General features: G+C 47.2%; 1 protein-coding gene across 23 annotated transcripts in view; it reads left to right on the plus strand.

Moving 5' to 3' along the window:
• The window catches only part of DYNC2I1 (dynein 2 intermediate chain 1), a 140,740-nt gene that overhangs the window by 35,335 nt on the left and 78,108 nt on the right, over positions 1–27,297 (plus strand). For 10 of the 23 annotated variants that reach the window (XR_013415768.1, XR_013415767.1, XM_077997833.1 and 7 more), the window contains exons 2-6: positions 5,840–5,893; positions 7,231–7,651; positions 11,616–11,698; positions 15,406–15,756; positions 26,246–26,301. Coding sequence is in view for 21 of the 23 variants with exons in the window: in XM_077997825.1 (XP_077853951.1) it covers positions 5,840–5,893; positions 7,231–7,651; positions 11,616–11,698; positions 15,406–15,756; positions 26,246–26,301 (965 nt within the window). In the remaining 2 variants the exon portion in view is untranslated. Of the gene's footprint in view, positions 1–5,839; positions 5,894–7,230; positions 7,652–10,006; positions 10,103–11,615; positions 11,699–15,405; positions 15,757–26,245; positions 26,302–27,297 lie in introns of those variants that run through there. The other 13 variants (XM_077997827.1, XM_077997826.1, XM_028846531.2 and 10 more) reach the window with 4 other exon arrangements.

The following is a 27,297-nucleotide window of genomic DNA, read 5'->3' on the forward strand; positions in this document are numbered from 1 at the left end:
GGTATGGGGCGGGGAGCGGGATGTCCTTTGCTCCGGGTGGGGGGGGGGAGCGGAGCGGGACGTCCTTAGCTCCGGGTGTTGAAGGGGAGTAAGACGTCCTTAGCTCAAGGTGTAGCGGGGGGAGCGGGACGTCCTTAGCTCCGGGTGTTTGGGGGGGGAGCGGGACGTCCTTAGCTCCGGGTGTGGCGGGGAGTGAGACATGACCACTGTCACATTTCAGTAACTCTGGATCGAAACGTTTAAAGGAGCTCACATTCCTCAGATTAGTTTCTTTTCTTTCTCAGTGTCATGCAGGGAACAGGATGACGATGTGGACGTCAGTGCTATAACACTGGGTCCATGTAGGTGAATGTCACAGGGTTGGGCCGCTGTGTCTTGTCGTGTGGGGACTCAGGCTGGATGGTGCCTTTGCTGCTTTACAGAGCTAGTGGTCAACTTGAAGGTCCAGAATGGATTTATGGCGGTGGCACTGGAAGGAAGAATGGATTTAGAAACATGTTAGAAATAGTAGCATCTGGTGACGCTTTCATGTGTTTATTTTTTAATAGAGATGGAGTCTTGCTGTGTCACCTGGGCTGGAGTGCAGTGGTGTTATCACAGCTCACTGCAGCCTTGACCTCATGGGCTCCAGTGATCCTCCCATCTTAGCCTCCTGAGTAGCTGGGACTACGGTTGAACCACCGTGCTTGGCTGAATTTTCTTTTTTTAATAGAGATGGGGTCTTGCTGTGTTGCCCTGGCTGGTCTTGAACTCCTGGGCTCAAGTAATCTTCCTGCCTCAGCCTAATAAAGTGCTAGGATTACAGGTGTGAGCCACCATGAAACCTGGCCCAAAATAACTTCCTTGAAACATTTCTTAATGTGTAATTAATTAATTCAAATCAATATTTAACTTTAACCTCTGATGAGTGTTTTCTAAAAGACGAGGCTGGGTTGGAAAGCAAGGGGAGAAGCCCACTCTCCACAGGTGGCTGCAGATGCCAGTGGCACCTTCTCACTGGAGTCCGCCCAGCTGTCGGAGGTTATGTGGCAGGAGCAGTGAGCGTCAGGTCCAGGGTTTCTGCTGTTTGCTTACAGAGCGGGAAGCCCGCCTACCCACTTGGAGTGTGGGTCGGACAAGATGGCACAGCGGTGGGGTTTGCTTTCCATCTGGGCCATGAGTGTCCTCCCTGCAAGTGACGTTTTGGCTCCACCGCCTCTGAGGGTGCACCTTGGAGGTGATTTCAGCCCAGGTTTACTTTTCCTTGGATTTCAGGATGAGATGAGAGTGGGGAAAAGAATTCCCTTAAAGCCCTGCATTGAGGGGAAGGGGAGTTAAATTAGTTTGATCTGTTTTGTTTGGGAGGCAATTCAAAGGGATTTAAACATTGTTCAGGGTTCTTATTGTACAGTTCTCCAAAGAGTTTTGTTATGAAAAGGTTCTAGATGATTTAGTTGATGTGAATCAAGCGTAAATCGAGGGACAGAGGCCCTGGGGAGTTGGTGCTAGGCAGCCCCTCATCTCCTGTTTGCTCACCATGTGCACCAAGGATGCCGGCCCAGGACATGTGCTTGCAGATGCTGAAGACCGCAGGCTCCAGTTCTCATCCACTATGTGGGCTGAATCATGCTGATGGTTTTGCTGCCTAGCTCTCCTGATGTCTCGCCCCTGTCCCCAGGTTGGGATTTGTTCTGATGGGAGTACTGGGGAACTTTGCCCATCGGTTCCATACTTGAAGAGTTGATTTTAAGCATGGATTGCTGGGCTGCTCCGTAGGGCAGAGTCTGAGGGCTGGTCAAGTTGGTCTGTAAAAGGCCTTGACAGAAGCATGTGGTTTACATGTGGCAAGTGGGGACCGACAGCACCGGGGCAGGGAAGCCGTAAATCGTTGTTGAACAATTTGAAACTCTATAGAGGGAGACAGCATGGATAGAAAACTTGAGGGTAAACAGTCCATATTAGCTGAGTTTTAAGTGCTCCAAAGTAGTCAGCATTCTGTGCATTTAAGAAAATGGCTGTTTTTTTTCTTCCTGAAAACTAGAGAGACCAAAGAAAAATCCTGTGATCTCTGTGAGAGACCTCTTGTCTTGAGGGTTTTTAACTTTATCAGCATCAGTAATGTTAACAACCATTAAGAAACCCCACTGGATGCGTTTTGTGACATACTTACTTTTCACATTCTGAGCTGGTGGCCTTGTGCCTTCCCTGTGTCCCCTGAATGTCCTCAGCATCCCCTGTGTGTGGCACCCGTGTCTCGTGGTTGAACTGTCCCCTAAGGTTCTAGGTGTCCCCTCTCTGTGGCGCCCACGTCTCCTGGGTCTCCTTGTTGGACTGTCCCCGAGTATCCTGGGCATCCCCTCTCTGGTCACTCGTGTCCTGGGTTCCATTCAGCCCTTTTGTTTATAGCAGGTCCTATATTAAACCTTTCTGTAGAAGTTAACTTTAAATAAAAAGTTGGCCAGGCATGGTGGCTCACACCTGCAGTCCCAGCACTTTGGGAGGCTGAGGTGGGCGGATCACCTGAGGTCGGGAGTTCGAAACCAGCCTGACCAACATAGAGAAACCCCGTCTCTACTAAAATTATGAAACTTAGCCGTGCGTGGTGGCGGGTGCCTGTAATCCCAGCTACTCGGGAGGCTGAGGCATGAGAATTGCGTGAACCTAGGAAGTGGAGGTTGCAGTGAGCTGAGATCGTGCCACTGCACTCCAACCTGGGTTACAGAGTGTGTCAAAAAAAAAATTATTTAATATATTTATGAGGTATTACAGTTTTTTTTGTTTGCCCTAATTATCACATGTCCAGGAAGAGTTTTAGTGGCTTGTCCCTGAAAAGTTTCCATTTTTCATTTGGACTAAATCTGTTTTTTTTTTTTTTGAAACAAACTCCCAAATGCTTCCTTTATTTATACCTTTAAGGAAGTGTTTCTCAAAGGGAAAAATTGGATAATTATGGTATATTCTCTGCAGAAAATCATCCTTGATTGATTTTGCTTAGCTGAAGTTAGATTTATCATCAAGCTCTGGTGTACTGGGATTGTAGGGTTGTACCCTGTGTTGTTGGAGTGTTACTGTGGCATGGTGATAAGTGATTAGGTTTTACTGGGGTTTCAGGGTTGTACCCTGTGTTGTTGGAGTATTACTGTGACATGGTGATATGCGGTTAGGTTTGGCATGAAGCTCTGTTGTACTGGGGTTGTAGGGCTGTAGCCTGTGTTGTTGGAGTGTTACTGTGACGTGGTGACAAATGGGTAGGTTTTACCGGGGTCGTAGGGTTGTAGCCTGTGTTGTTGGAGTGTTACTGTGGCATGGTGATAAGTGGGTAGGTTTTACTGGGGTTGTAGGGTTGTAGCCTGTGTTGTTGGAGTGTTACTGTGGCATGGTGATAAGTGGGTAGGTTTTACTGGGGTTGTAGGGTTGTACCCTGTGTTGTTGGAGTGTGTGACTGTGGCGCGGTGATAAGCACCTGTGTGTTCTGCACTGAGGTTCTGCTCAGGCCTCAGTGCAGCTGTGGAGCGGGAGCAGCACAGAAGAAGGAGCTGTGGCTGCACTGGCAAAGCTCATGCTCCCCTCGGGGAGACCAGCGTGGATCTTGTCGGAATCACCATCTCGAGGGTTGCCAGGAGGCGGTGGTGCAGTGTGACAGGAGGCGCCACAGCTGGGGGCGAGGGTGCAGAAGGGGAGTCCCAGCCTCGCCTTAGAGCACAGTCAGCCTTTCCTGTCCTCCGGTTCCTGTGGGTCGGGGTTTGGGAGTGGCATGGGGGGACGTTAGGGTGCAGTCCTCACGCTCCCTGAAGGTTGGATTGGGCTTAGGGGCCCTTCTGAGGTGTGGGCTGGTGCTGGCCTCTGCCTGGGCCTCCCTAGGAGTGCTTGGGCATCCTTGTGCTATGGCAGCTGCGTCTCCCAGGGTGTGCGGTGAGAGCAAGTGGTCGCCACAGCCAGGTAGAAGCTCTGGAAGGGACCCTGAGCGGGAAGGCACACAGCTAGGCCTCCACCCCGCCCTCCTCATCAGAAGTGTGGCTGGGCGGGCGGCTTGAGCTCAGCAGTTTGGGCAACGTGGTGGAACTCTGTCTCTACAAAATACAAATATTAGCCAGGTGTTATTCCAGCTACTGGGGAGGCTGAGGTGGGAGGATGACTTGAGCCGAGGTTGTGCCACTGCACTCTAGCCTGGGTGACGGAACCAGACCCTGTCAGAAAAACAAAAAGATGACGACGAAGAAGAGTGTGACATAGAATCTGGCCCACGTTCGCCGGAAGGGGAATCGGCTTGACTTGTAAAGGAAGGGTTGTTGAAGAGTCAGTGGAAATGTTTTAAGACCACGGCACCTTGTTATTTTAATATTCCCCCTCAGATTCTTAGAACAGTTGGATACCTGGTGAGCCGGCTGCCCGGATGCCTCCTTTCCTGGCACGCACAGTGTAGATTCTCTCACGGCTGGTGGTGAAGCACTGCGACATGCTCAGCAGTGCTGGTGACAGAGGACTAAGACAGGCCTTCCTTTCCGGAAGGTGAGGGCTTAGCTGGAGGGATGTCATCACTCTTGAAAGGTGGATGATCCAGCGAGGAGCACACACTTTTGTGGTGGAGAACAGCAAACATCAGAGGAGTTGGACAGCATTTTTGGGCCTGGGGCCTTTTTTGGGTTTTATCTGCGCAGCCCCAGCTCTGCGGCAATGCTCGGTGTGTGTGAGGAGCTTGGCGTTTATTTGCTGAATACAAGTACAGGGCCTGTGAGGGCCAGAGAGACAGGTGAGCCTGTGGGCCCACCGGTTGCCCAGTGCAGCGGACGGGTGTGACCGGGTGTCCTCAGGGACCGGCAGGCTTTCCCTGGCGACTGTTGAGCATTCACTCCACAGGAGTTGGTTCCGTTCCTGACGTGTGTTGGCACTTGGCAGGACTCCAGAGCTGAAAGCTGCTGAGCCTCACGATGCCTCACTGTGCTCATTAGAAAAATGGAGCCGATAGCCTTCTTAGTAGGGTTATGAGATGGAAATATTGTGCTTGACTCAGGATAGCACGTGGTACGCACCAGATGCTAAACTCGTTTCTGTCTGTCTGTCATACATCCCAGCTGCTGTTGCTGTGTAAAGGGCTGTGGTGTGAGACAACAGCAGCCGTCTAATTTTCTCACATACTCTGTGGATCAGGAGAGCTCACAGCAGCAGGCATAGTTCTGTCACTGATACCTGGGGCCTCGGCTGGGGAGACTCGAGGTTCAGGAGGTGGTGACTCACGGGGGGCCGCGGGAGCTGTGCCTCTCACACACCTGCCCTGGTGCTGGCTGTGAGGGACCCTCTGGGCTGTGGCATCCGCAGGGGCCTCTCCCCAGGGCTGCTTCTCTTCCTCACAGGGGAGTATCTGGGTCTGCAGCCCAGGAGGACCAGGTGGAAACCCATTGTTCTGGGAGGCCCACGATGCCTTATGTCCTGGGTTGAGCCCAGCAGCCGCAGAAGGAGCACAGACTCCTGCGCGCAGCAGTTGGGACGTGAGTCTGTTGTGGCTGTTTTTGGAAAATAAGATCTGACACAAGATATTTTAAACCCACGGAATGTTTGTCCTTGCTCTGTTGTTCAGCTGCTGTTGTAACTTGTTTTCACTTTTATTTTGTAATATTTAATAGTTTTTGAAGTAGCCAAAGGGATACATTTTATAATAATGTGTCATTTTAGACTAGTGAATAATTTTTAAAAATCTGTATTTCTGTTACCTTTTATTCCAGGAAGTAGAGAAGTATTTTCTGGCATGTCAAGAATTAACTGCCATTGATTTAAATGGCCTAATGGAAAAGCTGCTCACTGGAGCACAGACAATTAATTATTTTAAACTTTAAACCTTCTAACTTTATACTTTTCTCTTTAGAGAAGAACCAAAGATGATACCTGGAGAGCAGATGACCTCAGAAAACATCTCTGGGTAATGCCTGTGAAGATTTGGATTGGGGTCTGTGAGGGACTCGCGTGGTTTTCTTGCACCCAGTTTACCTGGTACACAACACTGTGTGACTTTGGTTACGTGTGCCTCATTGCAGAAGTACTTTCAACTCAGAGGCGAAGGCGTGCAGCTCACAGTCCCTCTGGAACGTTTGTTAAGCCAGCTGGACCCTCCCACCGCTCGTGGGGCCCTGCCAAGGCTCAGGGGCCTCCGCACTGCTCTGGGGTGGGAGTCCTGGCTTCAGGGGCTGCAGCGGCGGGGTGGGGGGAGGGGCTTTGGGACGGCGGCGGGGTGGGGGGAGGGGCTTTGGGACGGCGGCGGGGTGGGGGGAGGGGCTTTGGGACGGCGGCGGGGTGGGGGGAGGGGCTTTGGGACGGCGGCGGGGTGGGGGGAGGGGCTTTGGGACCGAGAGAGTCCTCATTTGTATGGGGCCCAGGTGGTTTGTGTCTTAGCGATTTTAAAACACAGCTTCGGTATCTCTCTTTTAACACATATAGTATTTTATTTATTTATTTTTAATTAATTTTACTCTATGTTTTAGAGATGGGGTCTCACCCTTTTACCCAGGCCGGAGGGCAGTGGTGAAATCATAGCTCACTGCAACCTTGACCTTCTGGGCCTAAGCTGTCCTCCCGCCTCAGTCTCTCGAGTAGCTAGGACTACAGACATGAACCACCAGGCCTGCTACTTTTTTAATTTTTTAATTTTTTGGGTAACATGCGGATCTTGCTGTGTTGCTCGGGCTAGCCTTGAACTCCTGGCGTCAGGCAGTCCTTCTGCCTCAGCCTCCCAAAGTGCTGGGATAGTAGGTGTGAGGTACCATGCCTGGCCCAACTTATTTTTGTTGAATTTTACTTTATTTTTCACATTTAGGGGTTATAGGTGCAGGTTTCTTACATGCGTATCTTGCGGAGTGGTGAAGTCTGGGCCATTAGTGCGCCTGACACCTGAATTGTACCTGACACCCGAATTGTACCTGTCACCCGAATAGTGAACATTATACCCGATAGGTAATTTTTCACCCTCTGATACACGTAGTATTTTAGATTTGATTTGCCGATAAATGCGAATGTCCATGATATCAGGGGTGTGGGTGGGCAGCTGTAGAAATCTAAGCTTGACTCCATGTCCTTTAGTGTTCTAAGAACCTCCATGCAGGCCCTGACCCATCTAGGATTGGAAACTGAGATTGGAAAGCAGCCGAATGCAAATATGTTTTAAGGTCCTTCAGCTGTATGTGCTTCTCACATTCAGGTATTAAAAGTCTAATGGAAATCTGCCTTCCTGGTCACGGAGGACCCTTTGTTCTGTTGTTTTAGGCCATACAGTCAGGCGGTTCCAAGGAAGAAAAGAAGCACAGAGAGAAGAAGCTGCGTAAGGAGTCTGAAATGGACCTTCCTGAACACAAGGAGCCGAGGTACAGGGATCCCGACCAGGATGCCAGGAGCAGAGACAGGGCGGCTGAAGTCCACACTGCTAAGGAGAGTCCTCGTGGGGAGAGGGACAGAGACAGACAGAGGGAGAGGAGAAGAGACGCAAAAGACCGGGAGAAAGAAAAGCTGAAGGAGAAGCATCGAGAGGCAGAAAAGTCTCACAGCAGAGGAAAGGACAGGGAAAAAGAAAAAGACAGAAGGGCCCAGAAGGAAGAGCCCCGGCAGACCGTGGCCCGCCACAACCTGCTGGGCCAGGAGACACACGACCGGCAGCTCCTGGAGCGGGCGGAGAGGAAGGGCCGCTCAGGTGGGTCCCTGTTTGCCTTCCTGCAGGGCTGTTTCGCTGCTGGTCACAGGTTGATAGCCCACTCCCTCCTGTCTCTCCCTCCCTCTCCTCCCTCCCCTCTCTCTCCTCTCTCCCTCCCCTCCCTCCTCTCTCACTCTCTCCCTCCCCTCCCTCCTGTCTCTCTCTCCCTCCCCTCCCTCCTCTCTCTCTCTCCCTCCCCTCCCTCCCTCTCCTCCCTCCCCTCTCACTCTCTCTCCTCTCTCACTCTCTCCCTCCCCTCCCTCCCTCCCTCCCCTCTCTCCCTCCCCCCCTCCCTCTCTGCCTCCCCTCCCTCCTCTCTCACTCTCTCCCTCCCCTCCCTCCTGTCTCTCTCTCCCTCCCCTCCCTCCCTCTCCTCCCTCCGCTCCCTCCCCTCCCCACCCTCCCCTCCCTCCCTCCCTGCCGTCCCTCCCCCCCTCACTCCCTCCCCTCCCTCCCTCCCCTCTCCTCCCTCCCTCCCCTCTCCTCCCTCCCTGCCGTCCCTCCCCTCCTCTCCCTCCCTGCCGTCCCTCCCCTCCCCTCCCTCACTCCCTCCTCTCCCTCACTCCCTCCCCTCCCTCTCTCCCTCCCCCCCTCCCCTCCTCCCTTCCCCCTCACTCCCCTCCCTCCACTCCCTCCCTCCCTCCCCTCCCTCACTCCCTCCCTCCCTCCCCTCCCTCATCCCTCCCCTCCCTCCCTTCCCTCCCCTCCCTCCTACCCCCTCCCCTTCCTACCCTCCCTCTCTCCCTCTCTCCCTCCTTCCCTCTTTCCCCTTTCCTTTTTTTTTTCTGGACAGGGTCTTGCTCTGCCCCCAGGCTAGAGTGCAGTGGTGCTATCACAGCTCACGACAGCCTCAGCTTCCTGGGCTCAAGTGATCCTCCCACCGCAGCCTCCCAAAGCATTGGCATTACAGACAACAGCCACTGTGCCCAGCTGGCTCTATTTTATTTATTTATTTATTTATTTATTTATTTATTTATTTTTTATTTCTTTTAAAAGTTCTTGCTGTTTGGGACATTTTCCTCTTTTGAAATGTTCATTCATTATTTTTGTTTTCTCTCATAGTTTTCACAAATGTTTTATCTTTGAAGTTAGATATTCTCTCTCTTGCGGGGGGTGTGTGTGTACTTTTTATCATTGTTGCCTTTTAGTATTTTAAAAACTCATTCAGGCCAGGTGTGGTGGGTCATACCTGTAATTGCAGCACTTTGGGAGGCTGAGGTGGGAGGATTGCTCCAGCCCAGGATTTTGAGACCAGCTTGGGCAACATAGGGAGACTCCATCACTACAAAAAATAAAAAAATTAGCTGTGTGTGGTGGCGCTTGCCTGTAGTTCTAGCTATTTGGTAGGCTGAGGTGGGAGGATTCCTTGAGCCCAGGAGGTTGAGGCTGCAGTAAGCTATGATTGTGTCACTGCACTGCAGCCTGGGCAACAGAGTGAGACCCTGTCTCAAAAGAAAAAACGAAAACTCAAAAAACCATTTAGCTAGCAGACGTGGTGGCTCACGCCTGTAATTCCACACTTTGGGAGGCCAAGGTGGGTGGATCACCTGAGGTCAGGAGTTTGAAACCAGTCTGGCCAACATGGTGAAATCCCGTCTCTACTAAAAATACAAAAAATTTAGCCAGGCGTGGTAGCATGTGCCTGTAATCCCAGCTACTCAGGAGGCTGAGGCAGGGGAATTGCTTGAACCAGGGAGGTGGAGGTTACAGTGAGCCGAGACTGTGCCACTGCACTTCAGACAGATCCTAATTAATTTTAACAGTAGCTGTCCTACTATTTAATGTTCTTTTCAAAATGATTGTTTTTGACGTTTTTGGTATTTATTTGTGATAACATCTTTTGTTCTCACATCACCCTTTTTTTGGCTACCTGCTCGTTTTTTCAACGTGATGTTGAAAGGAATAGTACTGGAAAGACTTTTGAAAACTGATTGTAGACTAGACTCTCTCAAGTTCATTCCTCTGTACGTCTCTTCTCATCTCCTTTCTTTCCGCACCGCCCATCTGTGCAGCGTGGCCTTTATCCAGGACTGGGTCCCCAGCCCTCTTCTCCAGCAACCCCTTGCCCTTGCTGGCTGGATCTAGTCTCATGGTTTTAAATACTGTTTGTCTCTGTCCTCATTTCCAAGTTTTAACCCCCAGCTGGGCATTGTCCCTGAATTCCAGGCTTGTGTATCCCCTGTGTTTTGATGTCTAATAGATAACACAAACGCAGTGTACCCCACACGGAGCTTCCGGTAGCGCCTCCACACCGGCTGTGCTGTGGGCTTGCCCATCCCAGTCGATAGCACGTGCATCCTCGCGTCCTGAGGTCAAGGCCTGGGACGTATCCTGATGCCCCGCTTTCTCTTCCAGTCTCTCGGAGAGTCCTGGGGTTTCCGCCTTGAAAATCTACCTGGAACGGGGCTCTCCCTCTGTAGCCCAGACTCCTAGAGGAGTGCTCAGTGCTTGGTAAATGCCTTTTTTTTTTTTTTTTTTCTGAGAAGGAGTCTCGCTCTGTCACCCAGGCTGGAGTACAGTGTTGCAGTCTCGACTCACTGCATCCTCTGTCTCCTGGGTTCAAGCAGTTTTATTCCTCACCCTCCCGAGTAGCTGGGATTACAGGCGCACACCACCACGCCCGGCTGATTTTTGTATTTTCAGTAGAGACGGGGTTTCATCATGTTGGCCAGGCTGTTCTTGAACTCCTGACCTCGTGATCCGCCTGCCTCGGCCTCCCAGAGTGCTTGGATTACAGGCATGAGCCACCGCGCCCAGCCTGGTAAATGCTTTTTGAGTGAATGCACTTTGTCTCAGTGGTCTTTGAAAGTTTAACTTTGCCCTGATCTTTTAAAGTGTCCACTCTCTGAATTTTACATCTGATGCCTTTTTTGTGTGCAGATTCAGAAGTGAAAGTCCAGCTTTCCTTGTTGGATGATGCTTTGGTGTCATCGGTACCTGCCTGGCTCTGTTTGCCCCCCGTCTCTCTTGCAGGTCATGCTGGGCCTTGGTGCTTCAGCCTCCCCAGCCCAGGATGGATGCTGTAGCCTGGTGCCCTGGGGGGTCTGCTGCACCTGGCTTCCTTGTTTATTCAGGGGCCTCTGACTTCCTTGGTCCCCTCAGCAGTGGGGGTGCCAGGAGGTACGGGGGCTGCTCTGGGTCCTCAGTGCATCCAGGAGGGCAGGCGTTTCCCTGGAGCTCACATTTGGCTAAAGTGTTTGGCTGACTGGGCTCGTTCTCCTGTTCAGACTAAGCTCTGCTTCTGCGTGACGCGCAGAAACCCGAAGGCTGTATGAGTTTGGTCTGGTGCCCTCTTGAATTTCCAAGGGTTACTCGGACATTTGCCTGGTTGCTTCAGCAGCAAACTGAGCGAGGCAAGAAGCCTCTCTGTTCCTTAGTGTACGAGTCTGTCCTCATACTGCTGTAAAGAAACACCCGAGGCTGGGGAATTTATAAAGAAAAGAGGTTTAACTGGCTCACAGTTGTGCAGGCGTACAGGAAGCGTGGCCGCAGAGGCCACAGGAGACTTGCAGTCCTAGGGGAAGGTGAAGGGAAGCGGTCATGTCTTACAGGGCCGGAGCAGGAGGAAGGGAGAGAGTGGGGAGGTGCCACGTACTTTTAAACAACCAGATCTTGTGAGAACTCACTCAGTATCACAAGAACAACACCGGGGGAAATTCACCCCCATGATCCAGTCACCTCCCACCAGGTCTCACCTTCAGCACTGGGGACTGCATTTCAGTGTGAGATTTGGGTGGGGACACAGATCCAAACTTAGATTGCCATGTTCATCTCCTTCTTCATTTTAAATTTGATACTAGAACTCTTCATTCTTGAATTGGAGACATGTGTTTTAGTTGAAGAATATTTTTAAATACATATTAATAAGCATAAAATGTGCAATACCGTCCGTAGCAAGATGTTAAAAGAACTTTTTGATGTGCTAACATTTGGGAGTATTAAAAATATGTTTTACTTCTTGTAGTAAGTAAAGTAAGAAGTGAAGAGAAAGATGAAGACTCTGAAAGAGGAGATGAAGATAGAGAAAGAAGATACCGAGAAAGAAAGGTATACGAAGCAAGGCCTGGGGAAAGGTTTTCCAAATGTTGCTGAGTAAAGGATATTTTAAACGTTATTGTTAGAAGCATTTTTAGAAAATGTCCTAAGCCAGGATTTCAGGCCTGGAAAAGGCCTTCAGCACTGTGTGTAGTCAGTTTCTTTCTCCCCATGGTCGAATGTGTTTTTCTGATTCCAAAGGTAATTTGTGATTATTTTAGAAAATTTAGAAGATATAGGCCAGGTGCAGTGGCTCACGCCTGTAATCCCAGCACTTTGGGAGGCCGAGGCAGGCAGATCACAAGGTCAAGAGATTGAGATCATTCTGGCTAATGCAGTGAAACCCCATCTCTACTAAAAATACAAAAAAATTAGCCAGGCGTGGTGGCGGGCACCTGTAGTCCCAGCTACTTGGGAGGCTGAGGCAGGAGAATGGCGTGAACCCGGGAGGCGGAGCTTGTAATGAGCCGAGATTGCGCCACTGCACTCCAGCCTGGGCGACAGAGCGAGACTCCATCTCAAAAAAAAAAAAATTTAGAAGATACAAAGAAGTAATAAGAAAATAAAAACTGTCTAATCCTACCCCACAGGTAAGTATTGATAGCATTTAGGTATGTATTTTTCCAGGTCTATATATTTGTGTATGTATAACACTGTTTTCTTTAGTTAGATTTTTACTGTTTCATAAATTGTTTAAACGGAACACATTTTGAGCCTTTTCCTGAGTGATCCTGTCTCTCTCCGTGTTTCAGTGCGTGTGTGGCTTGGTATTTCGCGGTGTGGATGTGTTGGTGCTCTCGAGGCACCTGCGGTTTTGGACACTTAGGTTGTTTCTGTGTGTTTGTGTTTTCTCTTTAAATTATAAAGACATCCAGATGGTATGCTTTTTGGTTTGTTCATAATTATTTCCTTATGATTAATTTCTGGAAATGAACTTGCTAGAAGTAAATGTAAACTTACCCCATTTGCTTTACATAAAAGTTGTAATTATTTATATCATCAGAGCATAATTCCTCCTGTCCTAAGCAGGAGCTGGGCATTATCTTCATTTAAAAGTTTTGCTCTTTTGATTCAGAAGAAAATGGCATTTCTGGGCATTTTTAAAAGCAGGTTTACTGTCTTTTGTTATTTACCACTTGTGTACTTTTGCTTATTCTTTTTCTCTTTTTTATTTTATTTTTATTTTTTAGAGACAGGGTCTTGCTCTGTCACCCAGGTTGGAGTGCAGTGGTGTGATCATAGCTCACTGCAGCCAGGAATTGCTGGGTTCAAGCAGTCTTCCCACCTTAGCCTCCCGAGTAGCTGGGACTACAGGTGTGTACCACCAAGCCCATTTTTAAATTTTTTGTAGAGACTGGGTCTCACTGTGTTGTCCAGGCTGGTCTGGAACTCCTGGTCTCAAGTGGTCCTCCCACCTCTTCCTCCCAGAGTGCTGGGATCACAGGCGTGCGCCACTGCACCTGCTGTTGGCTGATTTTTCACTGGTGCATCTGACTGGTTTGTAAGAGTACTTTAAAGGTTAACTCTCTGCCAGTCATTTATGTTGCTGTTTTTGGCTGGTGTTGAATTGGACCTGGGGGATTTTTATTTTTGTAAGTAAGTTTAAAATCATGAAGTAGCCAGGTCTGTGCTGTTACCAGGTCTGTGCTGTTAGCAGGTCTGTTGTTGATGGAACGTGCTCTCCACAGCAAAGTTACATGAGTTGTCACCTGTGTTTTTTTCTGGGTCTTTAACTTTTTTTAAAAAAAAGGATTTAAATTTGGCCAGGCATGGTGGCTCAAGCCTGTAATCCCAGCACTTTGGGAGGCTGAGGCAGGTGGATCACGAGGTCAGGAGATTGAGACCATCCTGGCTAACACAGTAAAACGCCATCTCTACTAAAAATACAAACAATTAGCAGGGTGTGGTGGCGCGTGCCTGTAGTCCCAGTTACTTGGGAGGCTGAGGCAGGAGAATCGCTTGAACCCAGGAGGCGGAGGTAGTGGCGAGCTGAGATCGCGCCATTGCACTCCAGCCTGGGCAACAAGAGTGAAACTCCATCTCAAAAAATAAAAAAAAGACGACTTAAATCTTTAATTACACAGAGTTTATTTTGATGAATGGTGTGAATGGTTCTCTAACTTTGAGGTGTTTGGTCAGGGAGGGCATTAGCAAGTTTTCCGTAGGAAGGTCGCCCTGGCAAAGATGAGTCGGGTGGATGGGAGTTGGGGAGAATTGAGGAAGGAGCTGAGTGAGGAGACTGTTGGGTCCACAGGAGACACCCCAGGGAACTGAGAGATGCGGAGGGTGCCACAGACCTGGAGTCCAGTGGTCCCTGGTGGGGGATGAACAGAGGAAACTCCATGTGAAGGGACAGGGACGGGCACAATCTGGGGTCTGTTGAACGCGATGTCAGGGCTCCCAGAACTAAGAGTCCAAGCCAGCAGTATTCCGTTGTGGTGACCTGCTCTGCAGCTTGGGATGGAGATGACCGCTGGTGCCCTGAGCATCTGCAGTGTTTTCATCGCAGAGATGACTGAACGCTGGTCCCATTTTCAAGACTCTGTCTGCATGGGACTAATTAGGAGAGAAAGAGTGATATGATGTGCCCATGTGAGAGATGTGGCAGCCTTCTGCTGTTGTACTCATCGGAGTGGGCATCTCTCAGAGAAGTCAGAGCTTGCGCAGGAGGGACCCCAGGGCTGGCGGAGTTTAGGCTGAGGGCCACAAGCATGAGGGATGAGGCTGTGGAGGCCAGGAGGGCCGACTGTGAGTGCCGGGCGCCATGGGGAGAGGCCGGGAGGGCCGACGGTGAGTGCCGGGCGCCATGGGGAGAGGCCGGGAGGGCGCCATGGGGAGAGGCCGGGAGGGCGCCGTGGGGAGAGGCCGGGAGGGCCGGCTGTGAGTGCCGGGCGCCGTGGGGAGAGGCTGGGAGGGCGCCGTGGGGAGAGGCCGGGAGGGCGCCGTGGGGAGAGGCCGGGAGGGCCGACGGTGAGTGCCGGGCGCCGTGGGGAGAGGCCGGGAGGGCGCCATGGGGAGAGGCCGGGAGGGCGCCGTGGGGAGAGGCCGGGAGGGCGCCGTGGGGAGAGGCCGGGAGGGCCGGCTGTGAGTGCCGGGCGCCATGGGGAGAGGCATTGCTTTCTCTATGGGAGCGAGGTGGCTGGGGTGCAGAGAGTTTACTGTGTGACGTTGGGGTGGCAGCAGTGTCTGACCGTGGACCATGACATGAATAGGGTTTTTCCTTACAGAAAGGTAACAGATTAAGTTTTCAGGAATGTATCTGACAGTGGAATTGAGGAGTGAAGGGGGCAGTGGTAGTTCTATAAGTTTTCCTCCTTTTGTTACTAACATTTATAAAGACAGCACAGTTGTCCTTTGGTATCCATGGGGGAAGGGCTCCAAGACCCCCTCAGATACCAAAATCCATGAATACTCAAGTCCCCCGTATAAAATGGTGTAGTGTCTGCATATAACCTACACACATCCTCCTGGATGCTTTAAATCATCTCTAGATTACTTAAAATCCCTAGTGCAATATAAAGGAGATGTAAATAGTTGTTATTGTTTAGGGTGTAATGACAAGGAAAAAGTCTGTATATGTTTAGTACAGACATGATTTTCTTCGAATGTGTTTGATCTGTGGTTGGTTGGATCTGTTGCTGCGGAACCCATGGAGAGGGAGGCCGGCTGCGCTCCTGTTTGATGTGCTCCTGTGTTTCTCAGCTTGTTGTGTTTTACAGCTGCAGTACGGAGACAGCAAGGACAACCCTCTCAAGTACTGGCTTTATAAAGAAGAAGGTGACAGGAGACACAGGAAGCCCAGAGACCCAGATCGAGACAAGAAACACCGAGAAAAAAGCAGCACAAGGGAAAAAAGAGAAAAATATTCCAAAGAGAAAAGTAATTCATTCTCTGAAAAAGAAGGGGAAGAAAGACATAAAGAAAAGCGACACAAAGAAGTCCTTCATTTTGATGATGAGAGGCACCGAACCAGTGTGGATAGAAAAGAGAGATCAGCAAAAGACGAGCACAAGAAAAGGGAATCCAAGGTACCCCTTCCGATGCTTCGTTGCCTTCACAGCCGCCACGAGGTCAGCGCTCTCAGAGGAGGTTTACCGGGGCGTGTCGCCAGACAAAGTTGAGATTTGTGGCCTGGTAGTAGTAATTTAGGAGAAATGCGACTCAGGTCTTGATTATGTGGTTAGTACAGACAGATTACTGATCTCCTAAGAAATGTGATGTCACATATTTTGATTATATTGTGAATGTACTTTTAACAGATATTTGGAAATCTATCATAAAATTTTGAAATCTGGCTGGGTGCGGTGGCTAATGCCTGTAATCCCAGCACTTTGGGAGGCAAAGGTGCGGATCACCTGAGGTCAGGAGTTCGAGACCAGCCTGACCAACATGGTGAAACCCCGTCTCTACTAAAAATAAAAAAATTAGCAGGGCATGGTGGCATGTGCCTGTAATCTCAGCTACTCTGGAGGCTGAGGCAGAAGAATCGCTGGAACTCAGGAAGGAGAATCGCTGGAACCCAGGAGACATAGGTTGCAGTGAGCTGAGATCGCACCACTGCACTCCAGCCTGGGTGATGGAGTGAGACTCTGTCTCTCAAAAAAAAAAACAAAAAAAAATTGAAATTTAACATTGAAAAGGAAGCTGGTAGGTTTTTTTTTTTTTTTTTTTTTTTTTGAGACGGAGTCTCGCTCTGCCGCCCAGGCTGGAGTGCAGTGGCCGGATCTCAGCTCACTGCAAGCTCCGCCTCCCGGGTTCACGCCATTCTCCTGCCTCAGCCTCCCGAGTAGCTGGGACTACAGGCGCCTGCCACCGCGCCCTGCTAGTTTTTGTATTTTTTAGTAGAGACGGGGTTTCACCGTGTTAGCCAGGATGGTCTCGATCTCCTGACCTCGTGATCTGCCCGCCTCGGCCTCCCAAAGTGCTGGGATTACAGGTGTGAGCCACCGCGCCCCACCATTTTTTTTGTTTTTAAGTCTCTTTCCTTAGATCAAAACTTCATCATTTTCTCTCAATGTTGTATTATGAACATTTTTAAACATACAGCAAAGTCGACATTTTCCAGTGAACACTCACGTACCCACAACTTAGACTTCACCACTCACCTGTTATTGAATTTGGCTATTCTCCATTCCCTAAATCATGTTTAATTACTGGAAGTGACTTAGGTTACATGTGCTTAGTTCCACCCAGAAATGCCTTTCTGGACATTGATTTGGCTTTTATTAAAGGTGGATGAGAAAAATGGTCTATGAAGAACATTATCCTGTACCTTTGTAAAACCACTGCCTTCAAATTAGTCCCAGAAGAAAGATTATTCAGATGACTGATGTTTTCTTTTTAAGACAAGTTGTTCCTATCTGAGTGGCTTGTGTGCTGGGCACGGTTCTAGGTGCTGAGGATACAGCTGTGAACAAAACAAAACTTACTGTTCTTATGGTGCTTATGTTGTATTGGAGAAGCCATAGGATAAAGAATTACCAAAAAAAAAAAAAAAGAAATCAAATCTCAGACAGGTGTGGTGGCTTACACCTGGAGTCCTACTACTCAGCAGGTGGGAGGATCTCTTGAGCCCAGGAGTTCAAGACCACCCTGAGAAATAGAGTGAGACCCCCCCATCTCTACCAAAATAAAAATAAAAAATTAGCCAGGCATGGTGGCACACGCCTGTAGTCCCAGCTACTACAGAGGCTGAGGTGAGAGGATCACTTGAGTGGAGGAGGTCAAGGCTGCAGTGAGCTATGATCGTATCACTGCAGTCCAACCTGGGTGGTAGAGTAAGACCTTGTCTTAAAAGAAAAAAGAGGCCAGGCACGGTGGCTCACACCTGTAATCCCAGCACTTTGGGAGACCAAGACAGGCGGATCACTTGAGGTCAGGAGTTCGAGACCAGCCTGGCCAACATAGCAAAACCCCATCTCTAGTAAAAAAAAAAACAAAAAAAAAAAAACTGCAAAAATTAGCCAGGTGTTGTGGCGCATGCCTGTAATCTCAGCTACTCGGGAAGCTGAGGCAGGAAAATTGCTTGAACCTGGGAGGAAGAGGTTACAGTTTGCTGAGATCGTGCCACTGCACCCCAGACTGAGAGACAGAGTGAGCCTTCATCTCAAAAAAAAAAAAAAAAAAAGAAAAAAAGAAAAAGGAAAAAATGAACAGATACATGATATAACTTCAGGAACGGTGATCGAGCATTGTATAATTAAAATTTTCCTTTGTGTTGACTTTTAGAAATTCAAAACTTTTGCGGCTTTTGATACTCAAAATTAGTATCAACTCAGATGTTCTTCAGCTGAGTACTCTGTGAACCTGCTGCTTGATGTAATTATCCTGTGGTTACCATAAAGTGCAAGGGGCACTGTTAGTAATTGTAACTGGGACTGTTCCTAGGGATAGATGTTCTCTGTGATTGTCTCTTGTCTCTCACTTTCTCTATATGATATTTTTTCTTTCTTTCTTTCTTTTTTTTTTTTTTTTTTTGTTTTGAGACTGAGTCTCACTGTATTGCCCAGGCCGGAGTGCAGTGGTGTGATCTTGGCTCACTGCAGCCTCCACCTCCCGGGTTCAAGTGATTCTCCTGCCTTAGCCTCCCTAGTAGCTGGGATTACAGGCGTGCGCCTGGCTATTTTTTTTTTTTTTTTTTTTTGTATTTTTAGTAGAGTTTCGCCATGTTGGCTAGGCTGGCCTCAAACTCCTGACCTCAGGTGATCCGCCTTCCTTGGCCTACCAAAGTGCTGGGATTACAGTCGTGAGCCACGGTGCCCAGCCTCTATATGATTTTTGATCCATGATTTTAATTAGAATTATGTAACTTTTATTGTAAGCTTTCTCCAGTTATCAATTAGAGATACAAAGGGTATGAGTAAGTACAATAAATATACAAAATGTTCTTCTAAGCTTCCTGACCAGTGACTTCTTTAATAGAAGAATACAGTGGCCTCATTATCCTATCTGCCACGCCTTTATCCTTTTATTTATTTTTATTTAAACATTTTTTTTCTTTTTTATTATACTTTAAAGTTCTGGGATACATGTGCACAACGTGCAGGTTTGTTACATATGTATCCATGTGCCATGTTGGTGTGCTGCACCCATTAACTCGTCATTTACATTAGGTATATCTCCTAATGCTCTCCCTCCCCCAGCCCCCCACCCCACAACAGGCCCCAGTGTGTGATGTTCCCCTTCCTGTGTCCAAGTGTTCTCATTGTTCAGTTCCCACCTATGAGTGAGAACATGTGGTGTTTGATTTTCTGTTCTTGTGATAGTTTGCTGAGAATGATTTCCAGCTGCATCCATGTCCCTACAAAGGACACGAACTCATCCTTTTTTATGGCTGCATAGTATTCCATGGTGTATATGTGCTACATTTTCTTAATCCAGTCTGTCATTGATGGACATTTGGTTTGGTTCCAAGTCTTTGCTATTGTGAATAGTGCTGCAGTAAACATACGTGTGCATGTGTCTTTATAGCAGCATGATTTATAATCCTTTGGGTATGTACCCAGTAATGGGATGGCTGGGTCAAATGGTATTTCTAGTTCTCGATCCTTGAGGAATCGCCACACTGTCTTGCACAATGGTTGAACTAGTTTACAGTCCCACCAACAGTGTAAAAGTGTTTCTATTTCTCCATAGCCTCTCCAGCACCTGTTGTTTCCTGACTTTTTAATGATTGCCATTCTAGCTGGTGTGCAGTGGTACCTCATTGTGGTTTTGATTTGCATTTCTCTGATGGCTAGTGATGATGAGCATTTTTTCATGTGTCTGTTGGCTGCATAAATGTCTTCTTTTGAGAAGTGTCTGTGCATATCATTTGCCCAGTTTTTGATGGGGTTGTTTGTTTTTTTCTTGTAAATTTGTTTGAGTTCTTTGTAGATTCTGGATATTAGCCCTTTGTCAGATGAGTAGATTGCAAAAATTTTCTCCCATTCTGTAGGTTGCCTGTTCAATCTGATGGTAGTTTCTTTTTCTGTGCAGAAGCTCTTTAGTTTAATTAGATCACATTTGTCAATTTTGGCTTTTGTTACCATTGCTTTTGGTGTTTTAGACGTTAAGTCCTTGCCTATGCCTGTGTCCTGAATGGTATTGCCTCGGTTTTCTTCTGGGTTTTTATGGTTTTAGGTCTAACATTTAAGTCTCTAATCCATCTTGAATTAATTTTTGTATAATGTGTAAGGAAGGGATCCAGTTTCAGCTTTCTACTTATGGCTGGCCAGTTTTCCCAGCACCATTTATTAAATAGGGAATCCTTTCCCCATTTCTTGTTTTGTCAGGTTTGTCAAAGATCAGATGGTTATGAATGTGTGGTATTATTTCTGAGGGCTCTGTTCTGTTCCATTGGTCTATGTCTCTGTTTTGGTACCAGTACCATGCTGTTTAGGTTACTGTAGCTTTGTAGTGTAGTTTGAAGTCAGGTAGCATGATGCCTCCAGCTTTGTTCTTTTGACTTAGGACTGTCTTGGCAATGCAGGCTCTTTTTTGGTTCCATATGAACTTTAAAGTAGTTTTTTCCAATTCTGTGAAGAAAGTCATTGGTAGCTTAATGGGGATGGCATTGAATCTATAAATTACCTTGGTCAGTATGGCCATTTTCACGATATTGATTCTTCCTATCCATGAGCATGGAATGTTCTTCCATTTGTTTGTGTCCTCTTTTATTTCATTGAGCAGTGGTTTGTAGTGTTCCTTGAAGAGGTCCTTCACATCCCTTGTAAGTTGGATTCCTAGGTGTTTTATTCTCTTTGAAGCAATTGAGAATGGGATTTCACTCATGATTTGGCTCTCTGTTTGTCTGTAATTGGTGTATAAGAATGCTAGTGTTTTTTGCACATTGATTTTGTATCCTGAGACTTTGCTGAAGTTGCTAATCAGCTTAAGGAGATTTTGGGCTGAGATGATGGGGTTTTCTAAATATACAATCATGTCATCTGCAAACAGGGACAATTTGACTACCTCTTTTCCTAATTGAATACCCTTTATTTTTTTCTCTTGCCTGATTGCCCTGGCCACAACTTCCAACACTATATTGAATAGGAGTAGTGAGAGAGGGCATCCCTGTCTTGTGCCAGTTTTCAAGGGGAATGCTTCCAGTTTTTGCCCATTCAGTATGATATTGGCTGTGGGTTTGTCATAAATAGCTCTTATTATTTTGAGATATGTTCCATCATTACCGAATTTATTGAGAGTTTTTAGCATGAAGGGCTGTTGAATTTTGTCACAGGCCTTTTCTGCATCTGTTGAGATAATCATGTGATTTTTGTCTTTGGTTCTATTTATATGCTGGATTAAGTTTGTTGATTTGCATATGTTGAACCAGCCTTGCATCCCAGGGATGAAGCCCACTTGATCATGGTGGATAAGCTTTTTGATGTGCTGCTGGATTCGGTTTGTCAGTATTTTATTGAGGATTTTTGCATTGATGTTCATCAGCGATATTGGTCTAAAATTCTCTTTTTTTGTTGTGTCTCTGCCAGGCTTTGGTATCAGAATGATGTTGGCCTCATAAAATGAGTTAGGGAGGATTCTCTCTTTTTCTATTGGTTGGAATAATTTCAGAAGGAATGGTACCAACTCCTCCTTGTACCTCTGGTAGAATTCGTCTGTGAATCCGTCTGGTCCTGGACTTTCTTTGGTTGGTAGGCTATTAATTATTGCCTCAATTTCAGAGCCTGTTATTGGTCTACTCAGGTCTTCCTGGTTTAGTCTTGGGAGAGTGTAAGTGTCCAGGAATTTATCCATTTCTTCTAGGTTTTCTAGTTTATTTGTGTAGAGGCGTTTATAGTATTCTCTGATGATAGTTTGCATTTCTGTGGGGTTGGTGGTGATATCCCCTTTATCGTTTTTTATTGCATCTATTTGGTTCTTCTCTCTTTCTTCTTTATTAGTCTTGCTAGCGGTCTATCCATTTTGTTGATCTTTTCAAAAAACCAGCTCCTGGATTCACTGATATTTTGAAGCGTTTTTTGTGTCTCTATCTCCTTTAGTTCTGCTCTGATCTTAGTTATTTCTTGCCTTCTGCTAGCTTTTGAATGTGTTTCCTCTTGCTTCTCTGGTTCTTTTAATTGTAATGTTAGAGTGTCAATTTTAGATCTTTCCTGCTTTCTCTTGTGGGCATTCAGTGCTATAAATTTCCCTCTACACCTTGCTTTAAATGTGTCCCAGAGATTCTGGTATGTTGTATCTTTGTTCTCATTGGTTTCAAAGAACATCTTTATTTCTGCCTTCATTTTGTTGTGTACCCAGTAGTCATTCAGGAGCAGGTTGTTCAGTTTCCATGTAGTTGAGTGGTATTGAGTGAGTTTCTTAATCCTGAGTTCTAGTTTGATTGCACTGTGGTCTGAGAGACAGTTTGTTATATTTTCTGTTCTTTTACATTTGCCGAGGAGCGCTTTACTTCCAACTATGTGGTCAATTTTGGAATAAGTGCGATGTGGTGCTAAGAAGAATGTATATTCTGTTGTTTTGGGGTGGAGGGTTCTGTAGATGTTTATTAGGTCTGCTTGGTGCAGAGTTGAGTTCAATTCCTGGATATCCTTGTTAACTTACTGTCTTGTTGATCTGTCTAATGTTGACAGTGGGGTGTTAAAGTCTCCCATTATTATTTTGTGGGAGTGTAAGTCTCTAAGGACTTGCTTTATGAATCTGGGTGCTCCTGTATTGGTTGCATATATATTTAGAATAGTAAGCTCTTCTTGTTGAATTGATCCCTTTACCATTATGTAATGGCCTTCTTTGTCTCTTTTGATTTTTGTTGGTTTAAAGTCTATTTTATCAGAGACTAGGATTGCAACCCCTGCCTTTTTTTGTTTTCCATTTGCTTGGTACATCTTCCTCCATCCCTTTTTTTGAGCCTATGTGTGTCTCTGCATGTGAGATGGGTCTCCTGAATACAGCACACTGATGAGTCTTTACTATTTATCCAATTTGCCAGTCTGTGTCTTTTAATTGGAGCATTTAGCCCATTTATATTTAAGGTTAATATTGTTATGTGTGAACTTGATCCTGTCATTATGATGTTAGCTCGTTATTTTGCTCGTTAGTTGATGCAGTTTCTTCCTAGCCTCGATGGTCTTTACATTTTGGCATGTTTTTGCAATGGCTGGTACCGGTTGTTCCTTTCCATGTTTAGTGCTTCCTTCAGGAGCTCTTGTAGGGCAGGCCTGGTGGTGATAGAATCTCTCAGCATTTGCTTGTCTGTAAAGGATTTTATTTCTCCTTCACTTATGAAACTTAGTTTGGCTGGATATGAAATTCTGGGTTGAAAATTCTTTTCTTTAAGAATGTTGAATATTGGCCCCCACTCCTGGCTTGGAGAGTTTCTGCCAAAAGATCTACTGTTAGTCTGATGGGCGTCCCTTTGTGTGTAACCCGACCTTTCTCTCTGGCTGCCCTTAACATTTTCCTTCATTTCAACTTTGGTGAATCTGACAATTATGTGTCTTGGAGTTGCTCTTCTCGAGGAGTATCTTTGTGGTGTTCTCTGTATTTCCTGAATTTGAATGTTGGCCTGCCTTGCTAGGTTGGGGAAGTTCTCCTGGATAATATCCTGCAGAGTGTTTTCCAACTTGTTTCTATTCTCCCTGTCACTTTCAGGTGCACCGGTCAGACGTAGATTTGGTCTTTTCACATAGTCCCATATTTCTTGGAGGGCTTGTTCATTTCTTTTTACTCTTTTTTCTCTAAACTTCTCTTCTCGCTTCATTTCATTCATTTGATCTTCAATCACTGATACTCTTTCTTCCAGTTGATCAAGTCGGTTACTGAAGCTTGTGCATTTATCACGTAGTTCTCGTGTCATGGTTTTCATCTCTATCAGATCGTTTAAGGACTTGTCTGCATTGGTTATTCTAGTAGCCATTCGTCAAATCTTTTTTCAGGGTTTTTAGTTTCTTTGCGATGGGTTTGAACTTCCTCCTTTAGCTCGGAGAAGTTTGGTTGTCTGAAGTCTTCTTGTCTCAACTCATCAAAGTCATTCTCTTTCCAGCTTTGTTCTGTTGCTGTCGAGGAGATGCGTTCCTTTGGAGGGGGAGAGGCGCTGTGATTTTTAGAATTTCCAGCTTTTCTGTACTGCTTTTTCCCCGTCTTTGTGGTTTTTATCTACATTTGGGCTTTGATGATAGTGACATACAGATAGGGTTTTGGTGTGGATGTCCTTTCTGTTTGTTATTTTTCCCTCTAACAGTCAGGACCCTCAACTGCAGGTCTGTTGGAGTTTGCTGGAGGTCCACTCCAGACCCTGTTTGCCTGGGTATCAGCAGCGGAGGCTGCAGAAGAGTGAATATTGCTTTGCTGTCTGATCATTCCTCTGGAAGCTTCGTCTCAGAGGTGTATCTGGCTGTGTGAGGTGTGAGGTGTCAGTCTGCCCCTAGTTGGGGATGTCTCCCAGTTAGGCTACTCGGGTCAGGGACCCACTTGAGCAGACAGTCTATCCGTTCTCAGATCTCAAACTCCGTGCTGGGAAAACCACTACTCTTCAAAGCTGTCAGACAGGGACATTTACATCTGCAGAGGATTCTGCTGCCTTTTGTTTGGCTATGCCCTGTCCCCAGAGGTGGAGTCTACAGAGGCAGGCAGGCCTTCTTGAGCTGTGGTGGGCTCCACCCAGTTCCAGCCTTCTGGCAGCCTTGTTTACTTACGTAAGCCTCAGCAATGGTGGGTGCCCTTCCCCTAGCCTCGCTGCTGCCTTGCAGTTAGATCTCAGACTGCTGTGCTAGCAATGGGGGAGGCTCCATGGGCGTGGGACCCTCCGAGCCAGGCCCGGGATATAATCTCCTATTGTGCCCTTTGCTAAGACCCTTGGTAAAGCGCAGTGTTAGGGTGGGAGTGACCCAATTTTCCAGGTGTCATGTGTCTCGGTTTCCCTTGACTAGGAAAGGGAATTCCCTTCCCCCTTGCGCTTCCCGGGTGAGGCGATGCCTTGCCCTGCTTCAGCTCTCACTTGTTGGGCTGCACCCACTGTCCAACACGCCCCAGTGAGATGAACCCCGTACCTCAGTTGGAAGTGCAGAAATCACCCGTCTATCATGTTGCTCACGCTGGGAGCTGGAGGCTGGAGCTGTTCCTATTTGGCCATCTTGGCGCAGATCCCCTCACCTTTATCGTTTTAAAAAGCAATTTTTGTTTTTGAGACAGAGTCTCGCTCTGTTGTCCAGGCTGGAGTGCAGTGGTGTGATCTCCGCTCACTGCAAGCTCCACCTCCGGGGTTCACGCCAGTCTCCTGCCTCAGCCTCCTGAGTAGCTGGGACTACAGGCGCCTACCACCACTTTTGTATTTTTAGTAGAGACGGGGTTTCACTGTGTTAGCCAGGATGGTCTCCATCTCCTGACCTCATGATCCGCCCACCTTGGCCTCCCAAAGTTCTGGGATTACAGGCGTGAGCCACCATGCCCAGCAAAAGCAATTTTTTTAGAGATGGGTTCTAGCTGTGTTGCCTAGGCTGATCTTGAACTCCTGGCCTCAAGCTACTTCAGCCTGCCAAATGGATGGGATTAGGATGTGAACCACCATGCCTGCCATACTTTTATCCTTTTCAAGATTGGATCATCTCCTTTCTGCTCCTGGAAGTAGTGGATTCAAGTGATTACTTGTAAATACCTTTTTCAGCCCCGGACTCTCCTGTCCAGAGTGTTAGTCCTGAGGGACTGTGTGATGAGGCCACAGGAGTTTGACGACAACGTGCTGAGCTTTTTCTCAGCTCTGCCATTTGTAGGCCATCTGGGTGAGCAGCGTTACCTGCCTCCCTGTGTGGTAGGTGCTGAGATAATCACAGCACGCTTCTCCTGGCCCCACGTGCAGCCTGACTGGCTGCCATCACCACAGCCAGGGCCCCCAGTGCTATGCGCTGCTTGCCCACACCCAGGTCTGACTCTTAACATTAACTTGATGACTTTTTTTTCTCTTCCCTTTTTATATCTAGTCAGTAAATCATAATTTTTCCTACCCAGCACTAGTGATTTTATTTTTTTCCCATTCCAATTCATTTTACGGACCACAACACATTGTTCTGTTAAACATAACACTTTTTTCTGATTAATTTTGTAAAGTTTTTGTTTCTGTTTTTGAGATGATGTCTCGCTCTGTTGCCCAGGCTGGAGCGCAGTGGCGTGATCTCGGCTCACTGCAACCTCCACCTCCTGGGTTCAAGTAATTATCCTGCCTCAGCCTCCTGAGTAGCTGGGACTACAGGTGTGTACCACCACGGCCAGCTAATTTTGTATTTTTAGTAGAGACGGGATTTCTCTGTGTTGGTTAGGCTGGTCTCTAACTCCCAACCTCAGGTGATCCACGCACCTTGGCCTCCCAAAGCGCTGGGATCACAGGCGTGAGCCACCGCGCCTGGCATAATCACCCTTTTATATATACTTTTATCCATTTTCTTTACATTTAATTATCTAATTTACTAAAAATAGCTGGCCAAAATAGTTATTTAAAAGATACTTGTGGTGTAGATGCTATTGTTAAATTTTCAATCCATTCTTGTTTTATGGGGTTTACTAATTATGCTTACTTCATTCCCATATGTTAATAAATGGTTATGGGATTATTCTTTTGTTTGCTAGAACGGTGAACACAGAAATCGAGGTGCAAGCTCAAAAAGAGATGGGACCAGCAGCCAGTAAGGATTGCGTGCCCTGTGGTCGACCTTGACGTGTGCCGCTCTCGTGGAATGCTTCAGGGAATTTTCTTACTGGCTCCAGTGGTGGCCAGTCTGTGGGAATCAGTTATACTTCATTTTCTCTAGATTTTACCCCTTAGCCCCTCCAAATGGGTTGGTATGTTTTAGGAATACTAGAGGAGCTTGGAAACTTATTATGAAATTATTAGTTTTTTATTTTGCCTTTTAAATTAATTATATTTATTTTTATTTTTTCCATTTTAATATTATTGTTTCTATTTATTGCCTCAGGATCTGTTTTTGTCCTTTTTAACATTTGCTCATGCAAAATTAGAAAATTGGTACTGACTTTGGGGAGAATAATTCACTTGGGAGCCTCTTCATGTGCAAGAGGTCGTCCTCCCTGCCTGAAGTTAAAGATCCACAGGTGGGCGGTTTTGCCCCTTTACAGACCTGAGCAAACCATTCTGGTTCACAGCCACGAAAAACAGTACATGCCGGCAAGTCCCCCTCTGCCCATTGTTTGTCGCTTGTGAACACCCAGGACGGAACATTCCACCCTGATGCCTTGGCAGAGACCCCCAGAGCTGGGGGTGGGGGTCAGCCTTGGTTGGAATTTCCTGTCTACCTTTTAGTTGCAGTGTTGGGTGGCCTTTCGCTAAAGCAATGATGATAATTCCTGTGTCATGTGGGTTTTGCGAAGATTATAGATTAATTGGAGTTTCTGTATAAACTCTTTTTTTTTTTTTTTGAGACAGAGTCTCACTTTGTCACCAAGGCTGTAGTGCAGTGGTGCGATCTTGGCTCACTGCAACCTCCGCCTCCCAGGTTCAAGCTGTTCTGCCTCAGCCTCCCGAGTAACTGGAACTACAGGCACACACCACCATGCCCAGCTAATTTTTGCATTTTTGGTAGAGATGGGGTTTTGCCATGTTGGCTAGGCTGGTATCGAACTCCTGGCCTCAAGTGAGCCACCCACCTTGGCCTCCCAAAGTC

Source organism: Macaca mulatta, chromosome 3, assembly GCF_049350105.2.
Source record: "Macaca mulatta isolate MMU2019108-1 chromosome 3, T2T-MMU8v2.0, whole genome shotgun sequence".
NCBI lineage: Eukaryota > Metazoa > Chordata > Mammalia > Primates > Cercopithecidae > Macaca > Macaca mulatta.